Source organism: Physeter macrocephalus, chromosome 16 (genome assembly GCF_002837175.3).
Source record: "Physeter macrocephalus isolate SW-GA chromosome 16, ASM283717v5, whole genome shotgun sequence".
NCBI classification, from domain to species: domain Eukaryota; kingdom Metazoa; phylum Chordata; class Mammalia; order Artiodactyla; family Physeteridae; genus Physeter; species Physeter macrocephalus.
In genome coordinates this window covers 46,611,359-46,630,171 of record NC_041229.1, presented here as the reverse complement: position 1 = coordinate 46,630,171, position 18,813 = coordinate 46,611,359, and the positions used below count along the sequence as shown (strand labels likewise).

The 18,813-nt window shown below is 48.5% G+C and overlaps 1 protein-coding gene and 1 long non-coding RNA gene across 3 annotated transcripts in view; one reads left to right on the top strand and one right to left on the bottom strand.

Annotated features, from left to right (window-relative positions):
• The window catches only part of ME3 (malic enzyme 3), a 199,181-nt gene that overhangs the window by 36,499 nt on the left and 143,869 nt on the right, over positions 1-18,813 (bottom strand). For both annotated transcript variants that reach the window (XM_028500996.2, XM_007124907.3), the window contains exons 6-7: positions 18,199-18,360; positions 8,674-8,777 (exon numbers count right to left, since the gene is read on the bottom strand). In XM_028500996.2, the coding sequence (XP_028356797.1) occupies positions 8,674-8,777; positions 18,199-18,360 (266 nt within the window). The remainder of the gene's footprint in view (positions 1-8,673; positions 8,778-18,198; positions 18,361-18,813) is intronic.
• LOC129392884 (uncharacterized) lies at positions 2,300-4,762 on the top strand. The gene is made up of 3 exons (XR_008619619.1): positions 2,300-2,313; positions 4,168-4,212; positions 4,504-4,762. It is a non-coding gene; the product is annotated as an uncharacterized lncRNA (long non-coding RNA).

Here is an 18,813-nt window from a genome sequence, read left to right as displayed (position 1 = left end):
AAGGAAGCTATTATTGGAATGGCAGGGATGGATGAGTGGGGGACTATGGAAGGAAGAGATGAATACATTAATGGCTAATTTAACTGATTGCACGAATGGAGGCAGTACTAAAGCACTGCTTAAAGGACAGTGGCTTTGGAAACTGCCTAAGTTATTATTATTATTAATAATAGCAAACATTCATGTTTACTATTACCCAGGTATAATGGTAAGCATTGTACATGGACTGTCTCATTTATTCAGCAGAAGCGTTCTACAAGTTAAATATTAAAAACGCATCTTGGAAATGAGGACACCGAGGCACAGAAAATTAAATAGCTTGTTAATAAGTGGCAGGTGAGAGGTTCAAACTCAGGCAGTGTAGCTCTAGAGTTTGTGCTTTTAACAACTGTTGTTAGGGGGTGGGGTCTTAATAGGGTTCTTGTTCTTAGGGGGGTTACTTACACTTTATAAGCTTCAGTTTCCTCATCCCTTAAAATGAAGCTAATAATAGTACCCACCCCAGAGGGTTGCTGTAAGGATTACGTGAATTAATACTGTATGAAGCGCTTATATTAGAGTCTGTGCATAGTAGGCAATTAGTAAAAAAGAGTTGTTATTATTATTATTATTATTAATCCATTGAGAAAAATCAGGGGAAAAATCCCTTCTATTCCTTCCTCTCCTCTGCTATAATATGAAACTTTCAGGTCTCGGCATGATTTTGTTCCTACTCTGATACCAGGTGATACAATCTGCCTCTTGGGGAAAAATGAAATGGAAATAGCCAGCTGGCATCACTGAATCCATCTCCCCAGTTAGTGAACTTCCTCCATCACATTTTGGCCTCTCAATTATTCAGTTTGCTTGGTCACGATGGAAACAAATAGGTCCTAGAGAGTTGGGTGCTGGTTTGTGTTTTTCTACAGCCTTCCAGCCCTTTCTGTGACCCAAGACAGAGTCTTCACAGGCATGAGAGACTGTCATTTTGCAGCATCTGGCTCCTATTCTGATGGGAACATGTAGGAGCTGGACTGTCAACAATTAGCCACGTCAGGCTGAGACTGGGAAAGTGGTCTGTTTTTTCAGAGGCCAGACAAGCTAGAATGGGTCCCAACATTCCTTCCTCTGAGCTTCCTCAGATGCCATCAGATTCATAACCTTCAATCCATTCTAACTGCTAGCTAGCCTGGTGAAGACTTTCAGTCCCTCAGCCAGCCAACCCAACCAACCAACCAACCATCCAACTCCCACCCTTACTATTTACGGTGGGTCCACCATGAGTAAAATCATGCTCCCTGCCCCCCAGGAACTACCAGTCTGGTAGAGATGTTACAGAGTTACAGGGCCTGAGGAAGGAAAGTTCTTCAAAGTCCATCTAGTCTGGGCCAGGCTGATACCTGAACCCCTCTACAATAGTCCAGGCACTTCTTTGTCCAATCTCTGCTCTGACAATGCAAAGTTAAAAGACCAAAAAAGCTTGAAAGAAAAGCTCTAGACCATTATAGAAAAGATGCCATGATGCAGTGCATGATTAATTAGCAAATGAATTATACAGCCAATAAGTTATGCTATGACTACAGACAGGAAAAGAGTTTGCTGGTCAGGGCAGACCTCTCTGGGGAGGGCAGAATTTGAGTTGGGGCATTGCTATGGCTGCTGTTCTAATCTTCTCCCATGTCCTGTCAATTTCAATACTTTGTTGTTCAAGAACCTACCATGGCTCCCTATTGTTCTCTGAATCAAGTCCAAAATAAGGTTTTGTTGTGGATTAATAGTTTTCAAACATTTTTAGTAGAAGAATTTTTTAATTAGTGAAATCTTGAGCAGAACCCTGACACAGAAAGCAATTAAAAACAATGATGTTTTTCTTCAAGTGGTTTCAATCTTGTATGGTTGGTGGAAAATATTCATTTCTAGCACTCCTGATGCACCTCTGTAAATGCCTGGGGTTGGGGGAAACTTGGTTTAAAACCACTGGATTAGATAACTGAAGCCCTTTCCACTTTTGAGCTCTAATAACTGCAACCTTCTGCCTGGGTTTCGAGGCCTATCATATAGCCTGCTCTATTCCTACTTAACCTTTTTTGGAACCAATAAACATTCACCTCTAGTAGGGCCAGTCTTCCAGAGTCTTCTGCGTACTCCTTGCCTTGTCCTTGCCTTTGCTGTGTCCTTGCTTTTCTCATGATGTATCATCCATATGGAATGTGCTCTTTCTCCTGTTGCTTACTCACATTTGGCCCTGAATCTGTTTACTTTCCATCTCTTCCCAGTGATCCCTGATTACTTCTTTCTCTGAATTTCCACTGAACTGAAAGTCAACACCAAACAGTTGAGTACTTAACACTTCTCTAATTAGTTCCTGTTCAAAATGTTGTCTTTTTGGAAGGTCTGTAAGATTCATGAGGACACAGCGCATGTCTTTTATTTCTTTTGAATCTCATTACAGGGCTTAGTAGAATGCTGGGCATGTAGTCCTTACTCAAAAGCCCTGGAAAAGCATGACTAGGTACATTGTTTGCTTGTGCTGCTCTTAGCTTTCTTGGAGCTTCTAGAATGAGTTTTCTCACCTCAGTGGTGAAATAAAGCTCAGTTCCCAGGAGCACTTGATGCAGTACCTGCTGCTCCTATCTCTTTGCCAGAAAAATATATTCCCTCATGGAACAAGTTTGAAAAGTCAAATTCCAAAAAAAAAAAAAAAAAAAAAAAAAAGACATATTTGTTGGGAGGGTGATGTGATTTTCTGTATCTCCATGGGAAGCATTTTGTAAGAAATCCCCTGAATGAGACAGTCATGACTGCCTTTACCTTACCAATGCATTTGCCATCTCCCTCTTCCATGCTCATCAGCCCTCACAGAGTCAAGGCTTGAGGCCGGGGGATCAGGCTTGAGCTGCACCTAGTTGGTGGGGAAAGGCGGGCCTGATTCCTCCCCATGACGAGTCTTCTGGGAAGGGGTGCCCAGATGTGTGTGTGTGTGTGTGTGTGTGTGTGTGTGTGTGTGTGTGTGTGTGTGTGTGTGTGTGTGTGTGTGTGTGTGCTTTCCCCATATGTGGAAATGCAATCATGTCAGGCCTGAAAGCAGCTCAAGTTCCTCCAGGCGAAGGGGATACCAGCAGAAGCAGCAGGCACAGCTCGGCTTGGGGGGTTTTCAGACCAGAAGGAAACTGTTAGAGCTGCAGGTGTGTTGTCAAGATAGACTGCCCGGCAGGGTGAGCCCAGAGAAGGTGCTGGGCCTTTCTTCATGCAGGTCCCTGGTGGGAAGATGTGTGGAAAGCCTCTCAATACTGACTATCAATTGTATATGAGGTGTATTGGTCCTTAACCCTTGCCTCAGGCTCCAGTCTGACTCTGAAAGTAGGGGGAGTTGGGGCTGCTCAAAACATGGGCTTTGAGCCCATCTGGGCTTTTTAGATCTCAACCTTTGTGTGGCTCTAACAGAAGCATCAAGAAAGCTTCAAAACCAGAGATGCCCAGGCCTCAGCCCAGGCCTACTATGGCATAGGAGGCTGGAGTCTATATTCTTGATAACTCCCCGGATGAGTCCAATACCAAGCCATGTTTGGGAACCACAGGTCAGTATTCATATGCTTATGTTTATTGGATCCACTGCTTTGTTCCAGAGTGGACTGGGGTGGGCGTGAGGGCGGAGTGTACCCATGGGAGCATATTCCTGCATGTTTCTGTAACTCAGAAGAAGGAGATGCAGTTTCATGTGGGCCCAACAGACAGGCTTGGTGTAGCTCTTGAAATATCCTGAACACCTAACTATGAGAAATCTTCAGCCTTCAGGTTCCTTTGGCCTCTGAGTTTCTGCTGACTGTAGGAGTTGCAGAAGGACCGGTGAGTGTGAGGTCTCATGAAGTTGCAGATGCTTAGGCCATAGGCTCTTCATAGATCCAGGATGGCTAAAGCATGGCACATATGCTGCCACGCTTCACTCCCCTGCAGGGCAGACATTGCTAATCAATCATCATTTCCTGTTGCGCCTAGAGAGGCCTTAGGATCCTAGCAATCAGAGCTGGTATGAGGAACGAAACCTTTCACCCTCCTTGCCATTTCTACCAACAATATCCTAGTCTAATCCTAAATTTTGTTGAGCACTTTAAGTTGCAGTTATTCACAGGGCATGGTTCCAAAAACGGTGGTGAGCCATTCTCTCTTCTTTCTCTACTCTTTCCCTAGGTGAACCCCACCATGCCCTTGACCTTACCTACCATCTATGAACTGGTAACTCCCAACTTTATGTTTTCTCCCTAGAATTCTTCTTAAAGAGACTCCGAGGCTAAGAAAGCTTAGAGGTCGGGTCTGAACTCCAGTAGGTAGATAAAAAATGTCTCTGAATGAACAGCTCCTTGAGAGCTGGACTGTTGATTTCTCTGTGGATCGCCACCTACATTTGACACAGCGTCTTATATACCAGCAGATACTCAATAACTGACCGTCAATTGTATTTGATGCATCTCCCTGTTTCCATGTGTAATGGTGGTATTGTTTTCTCTGCCCTTCTTGCATTTTCAGAGCACATCCTCCTGTAATGCTGGCTGCCTCATTCCTTACCCCTCCCAGGCTGGATGGTGTGTGGTAGTCTTGTTACCTTGGTGGCTCCCCAATGAACCATGCCTCCTGGTGTTTCGACCCTTGTGTTATCTTCTCTCTTGGAATCTGGTATGCACCTCTGATTTGCCTTAACCACCAGAATGTGATGAAATTGTACTATGCCAGTTCTACTATGGCATAAACCTCAGGTATCTGGTGTAGGATGGTGTGTGTGTGTGTGTGCGTGTATATGTGTGTGTGTGTGTGTGTGTGTGTGTGTGTGTGTGTGAGAGAGAGAGAGAGAGAAAATCATAGAGAAAGATGGAGAGACTCAAAAAGAAATTTTCCTGGAGCTAAAATGCAGATGCTTTTTTTAAAAGTCCTCAGGTATCTGGTGTAGGAGTGTGTGTGTGTGTGTGTGTGTATATGTGTGTGTGTGTGTGTGTGTGTGTGTGTGTGTGTGTGAGAGAGAGAGAGAGAGAAAATCATAGAGAAAGATGGAGAGACTCAAAAAGAAATTTTCCTGGAGCTAAAATGCAGATGCTTTTTTTAAAAGTCAGGTTTTAAAAGAACTATTATCTCCCTTCTTGTTTATCACTCTTATCTCAGGAGCTTAGCAATCTCTATATTTAGGGTTTGGTGAACTAGAGAAAGGGGGTGGCTTCCTCTCATGGCCTGCCTAAAGTTTGCTGACGTCAAACTTCTGTCCAGCCCAGGCCAAGCATCAGACAGAGCTGGGGCTCCAGGTGCAAACTTAAAATGAACCATTCCCATCCATTCTGCTGTAAGTAATAGAAATGAAAAATATAAGTGGAAACCATCAGGGAAAACTTGTCCCTCAGGTGCAACGCTCCAGGTCCCACTGCATGGCAGGGAAAGAGCAGAAAGCACGGAATGACTGGTCTTCGCCACGGGAACGTCACGCTGTGTCTTAGCTTTGAGCTGGACACACACACTTAACAGCTGTGGTTCACAGGTACACGTGGAGATTCCTTTTGCCTCGGTGGGTTCTCCCCAGTGGCCAAACTCCAGGGTAGTAACTGAGCTACAGTGACTCTTTTTTTCAGGCCCCCAAAAATCTTAAGGTAACACCCGATTAGCAGACAGGGGCAAGAAGGCGGAGCTTTTATTTGCAGGATATTTGGAAAGAGACAGGATGTTGAAGGCAGGAGTCAACGTTTCCCAAGGTTCTTGCTTAAAGCACATTGTGTTTGGCCTCAGGGTTGCTGACTCACCCAGTGCTGCCCAGGCCGGGCATTCCATCACGGGGCTACTATATTCCCAAGAGAGCCTGGGAGACTGGCTCACTCCCCGGCTACTGTATCCACAGAAACATCTGCTTTAGCTTATTAGAAAGCTAAAACAACCAAGTGTCAACCCCTTGTCTTTTCCACCTAAGGACACATTCCTCTTGGCTGACGCACACCCCTGCCCAAGGGTTCACCCCCGGACTCTGTGAATGTGTCTATGAGACTGTGAACTGATTTTAATGATGATCTGAAGAGCCTCTTACATCCTAGTTTATTTAACCTTCTCACACGAATAGCAAGGCTTCTCTGTGGGGAATCACGGAATGACTACTGACTCACTAGATACGCAACGAGCCCTGGAAACAGGAAGGAAAAAACCGGCTCTCAAAGCCAAATTCATTCGCTTCTCTTGTCATCCACAGGTAATTGTAGAAAGCAGTCTGGCCTTGGAGTCAGCAGACTCAGGGTCAATTTGCAGTCCTGTCGGAAGCTGCGGGACCTGGGACAGGTTCCTTGGCTTCTCAGAGCCTCAGATTCCTCTTCTGCAAAATGGGAATAATAAAACCTATCCTGCCAGCCACGCAGGGATCTTAAAGAGGTCTGAAGACAACACTGGGGCAGGGAGGCATCTTAAAGGACAACTGATGCTTACGTTTTCTCCTGTGACAGTGATCCCCAGAAGCCACTCAACCTGAACTTGAACTTGTTCTCACAGAGTCCCCTGCACTGTGGGATAGCTCTGATTTACTTTGAGCGGAAAGCCTCCTCCTTTAGCATTCTACCAATGGGTTCTTCTCCGGCTGGCTATACGGAAACAAGTCCAGTCCCTCCTCTGGAAGAACAGCTTTCAGACTTCTGGAGGGAGGACCGCATCCCCAGTACCCACAGAGCAGTCCCTATGTCTTCTCCCCACTAGGCTGAGCCTTTGGCTCCTGTCACTGCCATGGCTATTGTTCTCCAAAGGCACTTTAGGTAATTTACCAGCCTCAAAGTATCCTGTCTGGAACTGAATGTCATATTCAGGATGATCTAAAAGGGGGAGAATTAAGCAGGACAGTCACCTCTCGTGTTCTAGATGATACGCCTCTGTTCACGTAGCCGACCCTCGAATTGGCTGTTTTGGTGGTCATGTCTCAATAGCAGCCCTTCCTTCACAGTCTCAGCTTCCAACCCCTGACTTTCTGGTTACCTCTTTTCTTTCCAGCTTATTCCCTCTGGTACCCAACTCACTAATTCTCAGGCCTCATCAGGACCTACTGTCCATTGCTCATATACCACTGTTCCTCACCCCTCCTCTCCAGCAGGGCCTTAGCTGTCCCTTCTTACCTGGCCTAGGCCTCATGATGCATCATTATCATCCTCTCCTTGAATACACTCTCAATTCCTTTCTCTCTCTTTTTCTCTCTTGCCTGGCAAAATCCCAACCCTGATTAAATCCTACTCTCTGTCTCTTCCTGCCCTGCATCCAGACAGTGGAAACTGGCTAGAGAAGATCACAGAAAAGGTTTAATTGACCTAAGTTAAATTCATGATCAGTAACCTCAAGGAGGCCAGCCACCAGCCTCTAGTTCCCTAGTTTGGACGTGCCAGTTCTTACCTCCTGCACCTTAAACCTCCACAACCTCTGTCCCCATCCTCGCTCTTGGCAGATGACCTTGTCCTCCAAGGGGGCTCTCACGCACACCCCCTCAACATCTACCCACCTGCCGGCATCTGTGCCCAGGGCGCGGCCTTCCCTCTGTGTGGATGGGCTCTGTGCTCCCACCTAAGACGAAGCTCCCAGGTGTGCACTGGACTCTTGGCTGCTTGCTTATCAGCATGCCTACCTCCACACCCCACACTCCATGACCAATTGTATCCTTCCTCTAGGATAATCCCCATCCCATATAACTTCAGTATTACTTTCCCTCATCCTAACAAATGAAAACAAAACACACAACAACAATCGAATGCTTTCTACTTATCCCCAGATAAGGAATCCAGGTAAGGAGACTTTGAAGTTTAGTAACCTGCCCAAGGTCAATGACCTGGAAGTGTGCGGTTGGTTTGCCCACCCCCAAAGCCCACCCAGCTGAGGCTTCCTGGGCTGCAGAGGCCACAGCAGCTCTCTCTCCGGCCCACCGCTCTGGTTCAAGTGGCTGAACACAGACAAGGAAGTACTTTGCCAAGGACGTCCAGACCAGCTCTGCCTACCTGGGCACTCTTGGGATAGCACGAAAGGCTGGAGGTTTTCAAGCGAGAAGGGGACCTGCTGGGTCTGCAGGGGCCTGCTGAGCTGCTGAGACAGTCTTGACTGACTTGCCTGTCAGACTCAGCGTGGGAGAGCGGGGGGCTGTTTTGAGAACAGCCAGCATGTCACCCCAGCCTCAGCGGGGGAAGAGGGGGGCAATGACGGCAAACAGATGGGGCAGGCCAGGGGGGCAGGAGCTGCCAGTGTGGTGCACGCCCGTGCAGAGACGACACCTCGTAAATCTCACAGGCCCAGCCCGTGTGGCCTGCGGTGGTGGCCCATTTAATGCTGCCTGGTCCTTGGAGCTGGAAAATGACAACTAAGGTGGCCAGCTGCCTTCCAAGCCATTCCGTCAGAAGGGCACACTTCTCTCCCCCCACTGCTAACAGCATCCCTGTTCCTGCCAGGAACCCAGAAGAGCTCGGCCCAGGGGGTTTTCCTCCCGGGACAGCAGATCCTTAACTAGCCGTCATCCCCTCCCCTCCCTTCTCTGCTCCCAAAGACTCTCCCAGAGAACGAGCCCATTTGGCTTGGAGATTTTCGAGTACACAGCGTCAAGTTGGAACTTTCGGACCATCCGGAAAAGCACGCATCTCTGCCAAAACCCGTGTTGACTTAGTCATGCTATCTCTTAACAGTCCTCTTTCACAAGGGGCAGGCTGACCCACTCACTTGTCCGTCACGGCCTCCATGAACTCGTCCAGAAGGTCGTGGTACTCCTGGCCCCGCACGCGCCGGTGCTTCAGGCCGATGTACAGAGGGTCCCTGAGCAGCTCCTGCAACAGACAGCATCTGTCTCGTCAAGTGTCCTGGGTTAGTGGGAAGGAGGGGTGGAGGGGTGGAGGGAGGAGGCTGCTCCCCACTCCTACTCCCCAGGTGCTTCCAGACCTCTGGAAGGGTCTGGAATCCAAGCCACTGATGGAGGGTAGGCCCCCAGGGGTCCACACTTTAGGAATCAAGGATGCTTTGAACAAGCAAAACTCTCTGATACAGTCTTCCAACCTCTGGCTGAAGCCCTGGGTTCATTTCAGGGTTCCTCAACAGTGATGCTATGGACATTTTGGCCTGGACAGTTCTTTGAGGTGAAGGCTGACCCGCATATTGTATTGACAGAATACTTAGCAGTGTCTCTGGGTTCTTCCCACTTGAAGTCAGTAGCACCCCCAGTTGTGACCGTAAAAAAGATCTGTAGCCTTTGCCAAATGTCTCCCTGGGGGACAAAATGGCCTGGGCTGAGAATCGCCCCAGGCAACATCTGGATGGAGGTATTGGGTCTTGTCCAAAGTCACTGACCTGGACTCAAATTAGAAAACATTCCCTCCCTCCCTCCCTTCCTTCCACGAAAGCTTACTGAATACCTACCATGTGCCTGGCACTGTGTTGGTCCCTGGGGATACAAGGATAGACTGATACAACCAGAACTTCCCATTCAAGAGGGAGGCCCACCTTAACGCCGACCTGTGTTAGGTGACCCCTCCACTCCACCTCCTGCAGCTCTTCTGTCACAGCCTTCACGCGCTGTTTGGTCATCCTCTCTGTCTGCCCTGGTCTGATGACCACTCCCGCCTCTTCTGTACCCCTCACACACACCCCTGTGCAGAAATCAGCGGGCTCCTTCGTGCACGACACATTTACTGACCCTCTACGCCTGCTGCCATTAGGCCTGTCGGGGAATTTGTAGGTAAGGGATGGTGACTGCCTCTAAGGTGCTCACGGCCTAATGCTGATGAGTAGGCAAACTCTATTACAGAGTAGAGACATTTCTTCGGCACAAAGCATGGCACCTGGCAGCACAGAGAAGGAGTGGAGTAGTTCCCGCCGGGGAACGGGTGGGGATGGTGACACGGAAGAAACTCAATCTCTTTGCCTCCTGGGTTATGCATCCTTGAGATTGTTTAGGACCCTGCCCTGGCAGTTGTGTGTGTGTGTGAGCGTGTGTGTGTGACCAAAGGATGAGAGTGGGACCTATATGGTGCCTACCCTTCCACAGGCCACTTTCAAAGTGATCATCTAAAAGTCACTTAGAGGCAGCAAACATCCAGCCAAGGGGGATCAAGGAAGTAAATGATGATGTAACAACTAGATGGACAACTAGGCAGTCATTGAAATTGGTGGCTTTTTTAATCTCTCTCTTTTTTTTTTTTTTTGTTTGTTTTTGTTTTTGCGGTAGGCGGGCCTCTCCCTGCTGTGGCCTCTCCCGTTGCGGAGCACAGGCTCCAGACGCGCAGGCTCAGCGGCCATGGCTCACGGGCCCAGCCGCTCCACGGCATGTGGGATCTTCCCGGACCGGGGCACGAACCCGTGTCCCCCGCATCGGCAGGCGGACTCTCAACCGCTGCGCCACCAGGGAAGCCCGAAATTGGTGGCTTTTAAGCCTATGCAGCCACCTGGACAAATGTGTATGAGATTATTCAGAATGAAAAAAGCAGAATACAAAATTGCACAGATATCACAATTTCAACTGTCTGAAACATACGAACAGCCTGCAAAGGGCATACACATACATGATAAAAATAGTCTAACTCTTGGCATTTGCAGAAAATATTCACTTCTTAGTTCTTATAGAGGTGAAAGGGTCCACGGTAAATTATAATCTGTGATGTTTCCAAGTCACAGATTGGTTCAGTAGTGCATTAGGCTGCCAAGAGTGGATTTCTCAGGGCTGCATACACGGTTTCTGGGGCAGGTCCAATTCTCCAGTGGTACTGAAGAATTTTAGGATTTTCTAAAAATTTCTCAGTATATCTGCACTTAAGATGAAAGGTCAACACTAATGAGGTACTACTGAGATATAAAGGTGACCATAAGAAGCTTTAAAAAAAGTCCTGGTATTTTATAATATTTATTTTACTTATAATAAAATGTTTTATGTCTGAAATACTTCAAAACTAAGCACTCCAAAAAATTGGGAAGAAAGTTTCTATATGGAGATGACACGAAAATATAGCTTCTTATACTTGTACAGAACTTTCAGGTAATTCACTCCTTCTGAATCAAAAGTAGTTTGAGCCTTCTGTCTTACATACTCTCCTGCCCATTTTACAGATGAGGAAGGTGGAGTTCAAGGGTTTAAATAAATTGCCCAAATTCACACAGCGAGAAAATATCTAAGCTGAAACTGAGCCTTGCTTTGACTGGGTCTCATGACAGCGCCCTTTCCACCCCATCATTTGACATTGTGGGGACCTGGGAATGTGGGTTTGGCTCCTGACCCCCTCCCCGGTCCTCCTGGAAGAGTCCAGTAGCGGCTGGAAGGTCCAGCTGGTCCTATAGACCATGGTGGGGAGCAGTGACAGCCTGAATGGGGTCTGGAGAAAGACCGTGTCCACATCTCCAGCCAGCTGGCTTTCCTTTGGCAGGAGGGAAAATGACTTCTCAAAAACAGCAGAGGGTGGAGCTTCCACACTGTCCTGGTACCACATGGAACAAGAAATCCACATTCTGCCCTGTGTCCCACCGAGTGATTGGTTATAAGAATGACTGCCACCAAGGTGTGGGACTATGAACTGGCCTGGACCCTCCCCTGGCAGCCCGCCTCTCTCCTGGACTTCCTCACATAAATGTTAAAAAGAGAAGTTTTCAGAAGGCAGTATTGCCAGATAAAATACAGGACACCCAGTTAAATGTGAATTTCAGATAGGAGATATATATATATATATATATTTAGTATAAATATGCCCCACGTTTTGCATGGAACATAGTTACGTTAAAAAATGATTAGCTGTCTATCCGAAATTTAAATTTAACTTGCATCCTGTATTTTTCTTTGCTAAATCTGGTAACCCCATCAATAGAGGCAGAAGGAATTTGAAGCTGGGAGGCAGTGTGCTGCAGAGGAAAGGGCACTGCCAGGCCCAGTGGCCCTGGTCAGATGCTCTCCCGGAGCACCCTCAGGACAGTGTGGTTTCAGAATCAGAAGGGGCTCTGGGCTTTGGAATCGGACACACCTGGCTTTGAATTCAGGCTCTGTCACTTAACTAGCTCTGCGACTCTGGGTACTTGCCCCTGCTTCATTTTACTTCTCTGTCCAATAGGGATAGTAATGATCTCTATTGCATAGTGCAAGCTCTTTGAGGAAAGGGTCCTTATTCATGTGCATCTCCCTTGTGATGTTTTACAGTGCTGGCGCATCGCAGGCCATTAAAAAGTGTTTTTACTGATGTGAGTTGCATTTATTCTAGGACTGGGCTAAGGAGATGCTGAATTAAGAACTAGGAAAGTCTTAGAAATCACTCGGTTTGGCTTCCTCTAAGCGAGTTTTGGTTTTTTTTTGTGGTACGCGGGGCCTCTCACTGCTGTGGCCTCTCCCGTTGCGGAGCACAGGCTCCGGACGCGCAGGCTCAGCGGCCATGGCTCACGGGCCCAGCCGCTCCGCGGCATGTGGGATCCTCTCGGACCGGGGCGCGAACCCGTGTCCCCCGCATCGGCAGGCGGACTCTCAACCACTGCGCCACCAGGGGAGCCTAAACGAGTTTTTGAGACCCAGAAAGGTTAAATGAACTGCCTAAGGTCACAAAACGAATTTGGTGGAAGCAACGGGTGGAAATGCGAACCCGTGTCCCCCGCATCGGCAGGCGGACTCTCAACCACTGCGCCACCAGGGAAGCCTAAACGAGTTTTTGAGACCCAGAAAGGTTAAATGAACTGCCTAAGGTCACAAAACGAATTTGGTGGAAGCAACGGGTGGAAATGACAGCTTCTAGAGCAGGGGTCTTCCCAGGTGGGATCAGCTTCCTCACCTCTGGGCGTGCTGCTTCCCTTCTGCTAGGTAGCTGCCAAGTTCCCGTTGGCACTAAGTAAGCCTTCAGGTTAAGGCTCTATCCAAAGCAGATGAACCAGAGCTTCCTCCTCTGCTGTGGGAGTTGAATAGACCCTCCGTGGCTGTGTGCCTGGCTCTTTCTAAGGTGAAAAATCTTGCAGACTAAACGTCGTGGAAAGCAAAATGGCTGGCTCGTCTTCACTTGCCATATTATTGAGCATTGGGTTTAAGCTGGAAGAGAGACGAACCTCTTGGTCTGGAAAAATATTTATCTTGCAGAGCAATGGGCACATGAAGATGTTACTCAGAAAGCATCTGGGGGTCTGGGGAGGTCACGGGATTGGGTTCACGGTGTGGACACGGTGCACCTTCCCCCTCTGGGTGACAGTTATGCCCACCATGTATTTCTCTGGAAGCTCAGTTAAGCCCAAGGGTAAGCTACAAAGATCCTAGGAAGGGCCCCTTCACTGGTCACATGTGCAGAGAGCCTGCGCCCGATGGCAACACGGGTGAATGCTGACTATTTATGAGCTGCAATAAAGACAATCTTGCCAGGTGGAAGGAAGCCTTCCATACCCAGCTCTGTGGGCGATCCCACGCTGCCTCAGCAACCAGTAACACCCAAGGCACAGTCTACCAGGCTCTGTTGATAATCTGTCCCCTCCATCCCCCTCTTTAGTCATTTCCAAGGACACTTTCACAGCATCTCCTTGAGAGGAAAATCCATTGAGGCTCAAGACTTCCCCAGGAGAAGCCAAGCCCTGGGTTCTCCCACAGAACCCAGTCCAAGCACTGGGCTTGGACTCAAACCTGGGGGAAGCCATTTCTGCCCTGGGGCCCCTTTTCACATGTGAAACGAGGGGGTTGAGTGGACCATGTACACAATGGAATATGTAATATCTAGTAAGTATGATATCTAATGTGAACAGTCTGTGACTCTGCTGTGTGTGTATGAAACAAGATGTACAAACCAACCCACACACAGACACAAGGGAGGGAGGGCCGGACCAGGTGCCCTGTCTAACTGGGCGGGGCTCCCTCCCCCTGGCCCTTTGGAACTTCATCACGGGATGTCCCTCCTTCATGGGATCACGTCTCACATATTTATTTTTCCAAACCTCCTTGGCGTCGGCAGGTAAAAGTGACTCAGAGTTTCAGGGCTGTAGATAGCAGATGTTTTCCTTCAACAGGAAACCTGGAGGGGTGCTTTCTTTGACTCTGATTAAAGCTCCTTTTGCCTCAGGAGTTTTTTATAGAGACATACACACAGATGGTCTAGTTGTTCTGAAACTAAAGCCTTCACAGCAGCACCCTGCCTGCACTGCCACGGAAGATGGAAGCCGCAAGGCGGAGCCTCCCTCTCCTGTTGCTGTGGCTTGCTCTGGGTGAGAGATGTGCCCCCAGACTTCTACGGGAAAAATTCTGCAAACTGATTATTTTTTAAAAAGAACACTAGTGTGGAAGATCACATAGTCAATGCATTTGAAAAGAGAGAAATCGTTGTCTTCCGTCTTCCCAGTGTTGGCCTCTTTGTAACTTTCTTGAAGAATGTCTGGCGGGAGTTCACCTTTCTTTGCGGGGGAGGGCTGTGAAAATGGCATCCGTGTGCCCTAGTTTGATCCTGAGTGTCCATGGAACACAGACTGTGTGAAACACCTACTTTCTCAGTCTTCATTACCCAGTCTGTGACACAAATACTTGACATTTTGGAGCAGATGTGCCACAGTAGACAAGGCCACTCTGGTGCCAGAGAGACCTGGGTTCAAATCCCAGCTCCAACACTTAGAGCTGTGTGACCTGAAGTAAGTAGTTAACGTGTGTCAATCTCGAGCTGTGTGACCTGAAGTAAGTAGTTAACATGTGTCAATCTCAGTTTCCTCATCTGTAAAAAGGGGAGAACAATATCTCATACAGTTGGTGTGAGAACGAAATGAGATTGAGGGACTTCCCCGGTGGTCCAGTGGTAAAGAATCCATCTTCCAATGCAGGGAAGGCGGGTACGATCCCTGGTTGGGGAACTAAGATCCCACGTGCCATGGGGCAACTAAGCCCACGTGCCATAACTAGAGAGAGAAAACACGCACGCCACAACTTGAGAGAAGCCCGAGCACCGCAACAAAGAGCCCATGCACCTCAACAATAAAGAACCCGCATGCCTTAAGGAAGATCCTGCGTGCCCCAACTAAGACCCGACACGGCCAAAAAAATAAATAAAATAAATAAATAAATATTTTTTAAAAAAAGAGAGAGTGAAATGAGATTGAAATATACAAGGGCCCAGAACTATGCCTGGCCATTGCAGGTGTTGGCATAGGTCTTACTGGACGTGGTGAACAATGCTTTCTCTCGCGTCTGTGGTGTTGCATGGCAGGTTAGGCTGTGCCCTGTCCCCTCAGCTGGGGAATCCTCTGATCCTTCCAAAACTCTCTCCCTTCCACACCCAGGAGGGAGAGCTGAGGCAGAGGCCGAAAGCCCCAGGAGGGAGAAGCAGACACTTTGAGGAGACGTAACACAGGAGCCATTAAAATGATCAATTAGGTGACAGTGTTGAAACACTGACAACTAAAAGATTCCACCCACGCCTGGCTCTCATTTATCTCCCTCAGCCTAGCAGAATGCCTGACACCTACTAAACACTTCATAAACTTTAAAAAAATAAGTAAAGAGAAAGTGCCCACAAAATAATCCTCATTGAAGAAATCAGAACAAAATTAGGGGCACAGTATGATTAATTAGGTAATACTGTAACTACATCTATGTATACGCACAGAGAAACATCGGACAGGAGCACAAACGTAGCATAGTGGGAGAAATGCCATTTCCTTCTCCTTTTAAAATTTTGAATAATGTTTTAAAGTTACTTTAGTAATAAAAATTCTAAAAGTCAAGACATAATCTTTACTCATAAAGCAACAAAAACCCGGGCAGGCAGTGTGGTATGGTGTGGGGAGAGGAGCACTCCTGTGGATTAGGACCCACTCCTGCCACTTCCAGCAGATCTTCTTGGGCCAATTAATCTCTCTGGGCCTCAGTTTCCTCAGCTGTAAAAAGAGGGTAATAACTGAGCTCCACCCACAGGGTTATCGTCAGGCTGAAACAGGGTGGTCTGTGAAAAGGGCCTGGCCCTGATTACTCATAGTTTCTCACCATCTTTTCTGGTGGGTTTGCTACAAGCTGGCACTAACTCTAAACTTTAGCACATCATTGCTGAGTGCTGGACCTTCAGTGATAAAGGATCTAAGGCATCTGCTAGAGGCAACCAACGCCCTTCCAAGGGATGCAATGGCCTCAGAATCAGTCTCAAGCTGTTCTACTTCTTGCCTAGAGCCAGCTTTTTGGAGAGAGAGAGAGAGAGAGAGAGAGAGGGAGAGACGGTCTCAAACAAATCCAGTTGGAACATGGCAGGAGGTGATGGATGGGAATAATAACTAACACAAAGTTTGCTATACTCGTCCACGTTTGTGCGGTTCCACACATGTCCTTTGTGGCTGAGGGACAATTTCAGCAAAACCCAGGCGTGTGGCTGGGGAGGGGAACCACGGTGCGGAGCAGACTTTTTTGCGGTACGCGGGCCTCCCTCTGTTGTGGCCTCTCCCGTTGCGGAGCACAGGCTCCGGACGCGCAGGCTCAGTGGCCATGGCTCACGGGCCCAGCCGCTCCGCGGCATGTGGGATCTTCCCACACTGGGGCACGAACCCGTGTCCCCTGCATCAGCAGGCGGACTCGCAACCACTGCGCCACCAGGGAAGGTGGGTCTTGATGAGCAGCTATAAGGCTGTGCCACCATGCAGGCTCCCTTCTCCTAGGCTGGTGGGGAGGCATATGGAGAAGAGATTTAGCGGTGGGAGAACACCTAGTAACTTTCTGGTCCAGGCCCTAATTGTACCAGAAGGGGATGGTATCTAGACAGGTACAGGGACTCACCCGGCTGTCAGGGGTACCGGGACCAGGGTCCCTGCTTCCCGGCCAGCACTTCTCGTGCTCTCCTTGTCCTCCCTCATCACCCTCCTACCCCTGTGAGTTCCCAGCTCTGAAGCCAGGTCTGTCTGCTGCTCCTTCATTTGACCGTATCCGTGGATGAAGCCTGAATAAGCATCACTTCTCATTAGAGGCTACAGTGCTTGTTCTTGTTTAGAAATGAGGATGTTGTGTGGCATCCAGGGAGGAAGGAGGCCATGCAGAGTCACAACAAGTTTTTTAGAGAAAGATCAACTCAGAATGCAAAAAAGTATAAGCTTTTTGACAATATGAATCGAGAATCTAAAAAATGACCATTCCCTTTGCTTCAATATTTCCTTTTCTAGGAATTTACCCTTGGGAAATCATCAGAGATGGAAAGACTGATCTGCAAAAACGGGTATCAGAGCACAATTATATTTGCAAGAAGACTAGAAACAACCTAAATGTCCAAGAGTGGAGGGTTTCTTACGTGAATTGTGATACGCCAGGCAGCTATGAAAATGACATTGTGGAATAATGGCTGTGACCTGGGGGAAAACTCATGACATACATTACACTTAAAAAAGCAGGATACAAAACTGTATATGCAAAATAAACTTAATTTTGTTTTTATAAACATTTCAGAGGGATAAGGCCGGAAAGAAATATCCCAAATTGTAAACAGTGATTATTACTGGCTGTGTGACTAATATTTTATTTTTAATACTTCTCTGGAGTTTTCTCAATGAACTTGAGAAAACGTTTTTCTCAGATGGACATGCACTGATTTTAAACCCAGAGATAAAAAAAATATCATCAAGAAGAAATTCTTTTATGTTCATGATACAGAGACACAGAGCTGAGAACTGCAGACATGCACAAACACCGTGACCCAGCGTGGTGGTACCCAGAGCAGACAAACTCTTGGCTGGGGTTTGAGCTCCTTAAATCCTAAACCTCCTGGAAGCCTGCAGGTGGCTCTCAGCCACAGCTCGGGTCAGTTTCCCTCCCTGGGTTTGCAGGATGCTCATCTGCCTGACCCAGACATTTCAGCCCTTGGTCCTGGTGCTTTGAGTTTTAATCCTTTTACAGGGGTAGCTGGCCTCTAAAATGCTGAAAAAACACAGCCCAGCAGCCACTCTCGCCTCAGCGGCTTTCTTCACTAATGGATCAGAGAGAGGCCATGAGGGCAATGGAAGCTGCCTAGGGACACGGGACAAGGAAGCACAGAAAGCCCGTGCAGGGGGTACCTTAGCAGGAGGTAGGGGAGCAAGAAGACCCAGCAGTGGCTGGGGGGAGAGGATGGGACTGGGAGAGTGGGGTGGGCAACCAGGGAGGAGAGAGGTCCTGGCATCACAGCCATGTAGGGGAGGTGTCCTGGCAGCGGGGACCCCAGAATGAAACGGCCTGATGCTTTGTAAACAGAACCACCACACAGAGGTGCTCCCCACGCCACCCCAGCTGCCACCCTCTGGCTCCCGGCCCAGGCAGCGCATTACCTCATTGTTGGTGCCCACGTCCAGCAGGACAGGGAGGCACTGCTGCGGGTTGACGCCTCCGCACGCCGTGTACAGGGCCAGCTTGCCCACGGGGATGCCCATGCCGTAGCAGCCCAGGTCTCCCAGGCCCAGGATGCGCTCCCCGTCAGTCACCACCACAGCCTGAAAGGCAAAGCAGGCCGCCGTCGATCAGGGACAGCACCTCCTGTGACAAAGTGCTCGTTTGTACAGCATGTCAGGCCTGCCCACTGGACGCCCACTGCCTCTGCTGTGGGATGAAACAGCTTGTCTGGGATAAGGCCAAAGGATTCTTTCAACTGCAGGTGGCGGGCCCTTCCCCCATCCCCTCCCCTTTCTGGCAGGGCTGGAGAGAAACCCCGCCGAGGTGAGATGATGGAAAGACACCGGCCTGCATTCCGAGGTTCTGTTCCTGCAGGAACAGCTGGAGGGAACCCACACCGAGTCATTCTCCCTCAAAGAAATTAAGCAGACTCTCTCAGCTTGAGATCTGGGGTTGGGGACAGGGAGGGAAGGCAGAATGAAAGGAGATAATAAAACAAGTGCTTATGCTGCTACTACAGCCCCAGGGTTTAGAGACCCATATACGTGCTCTCC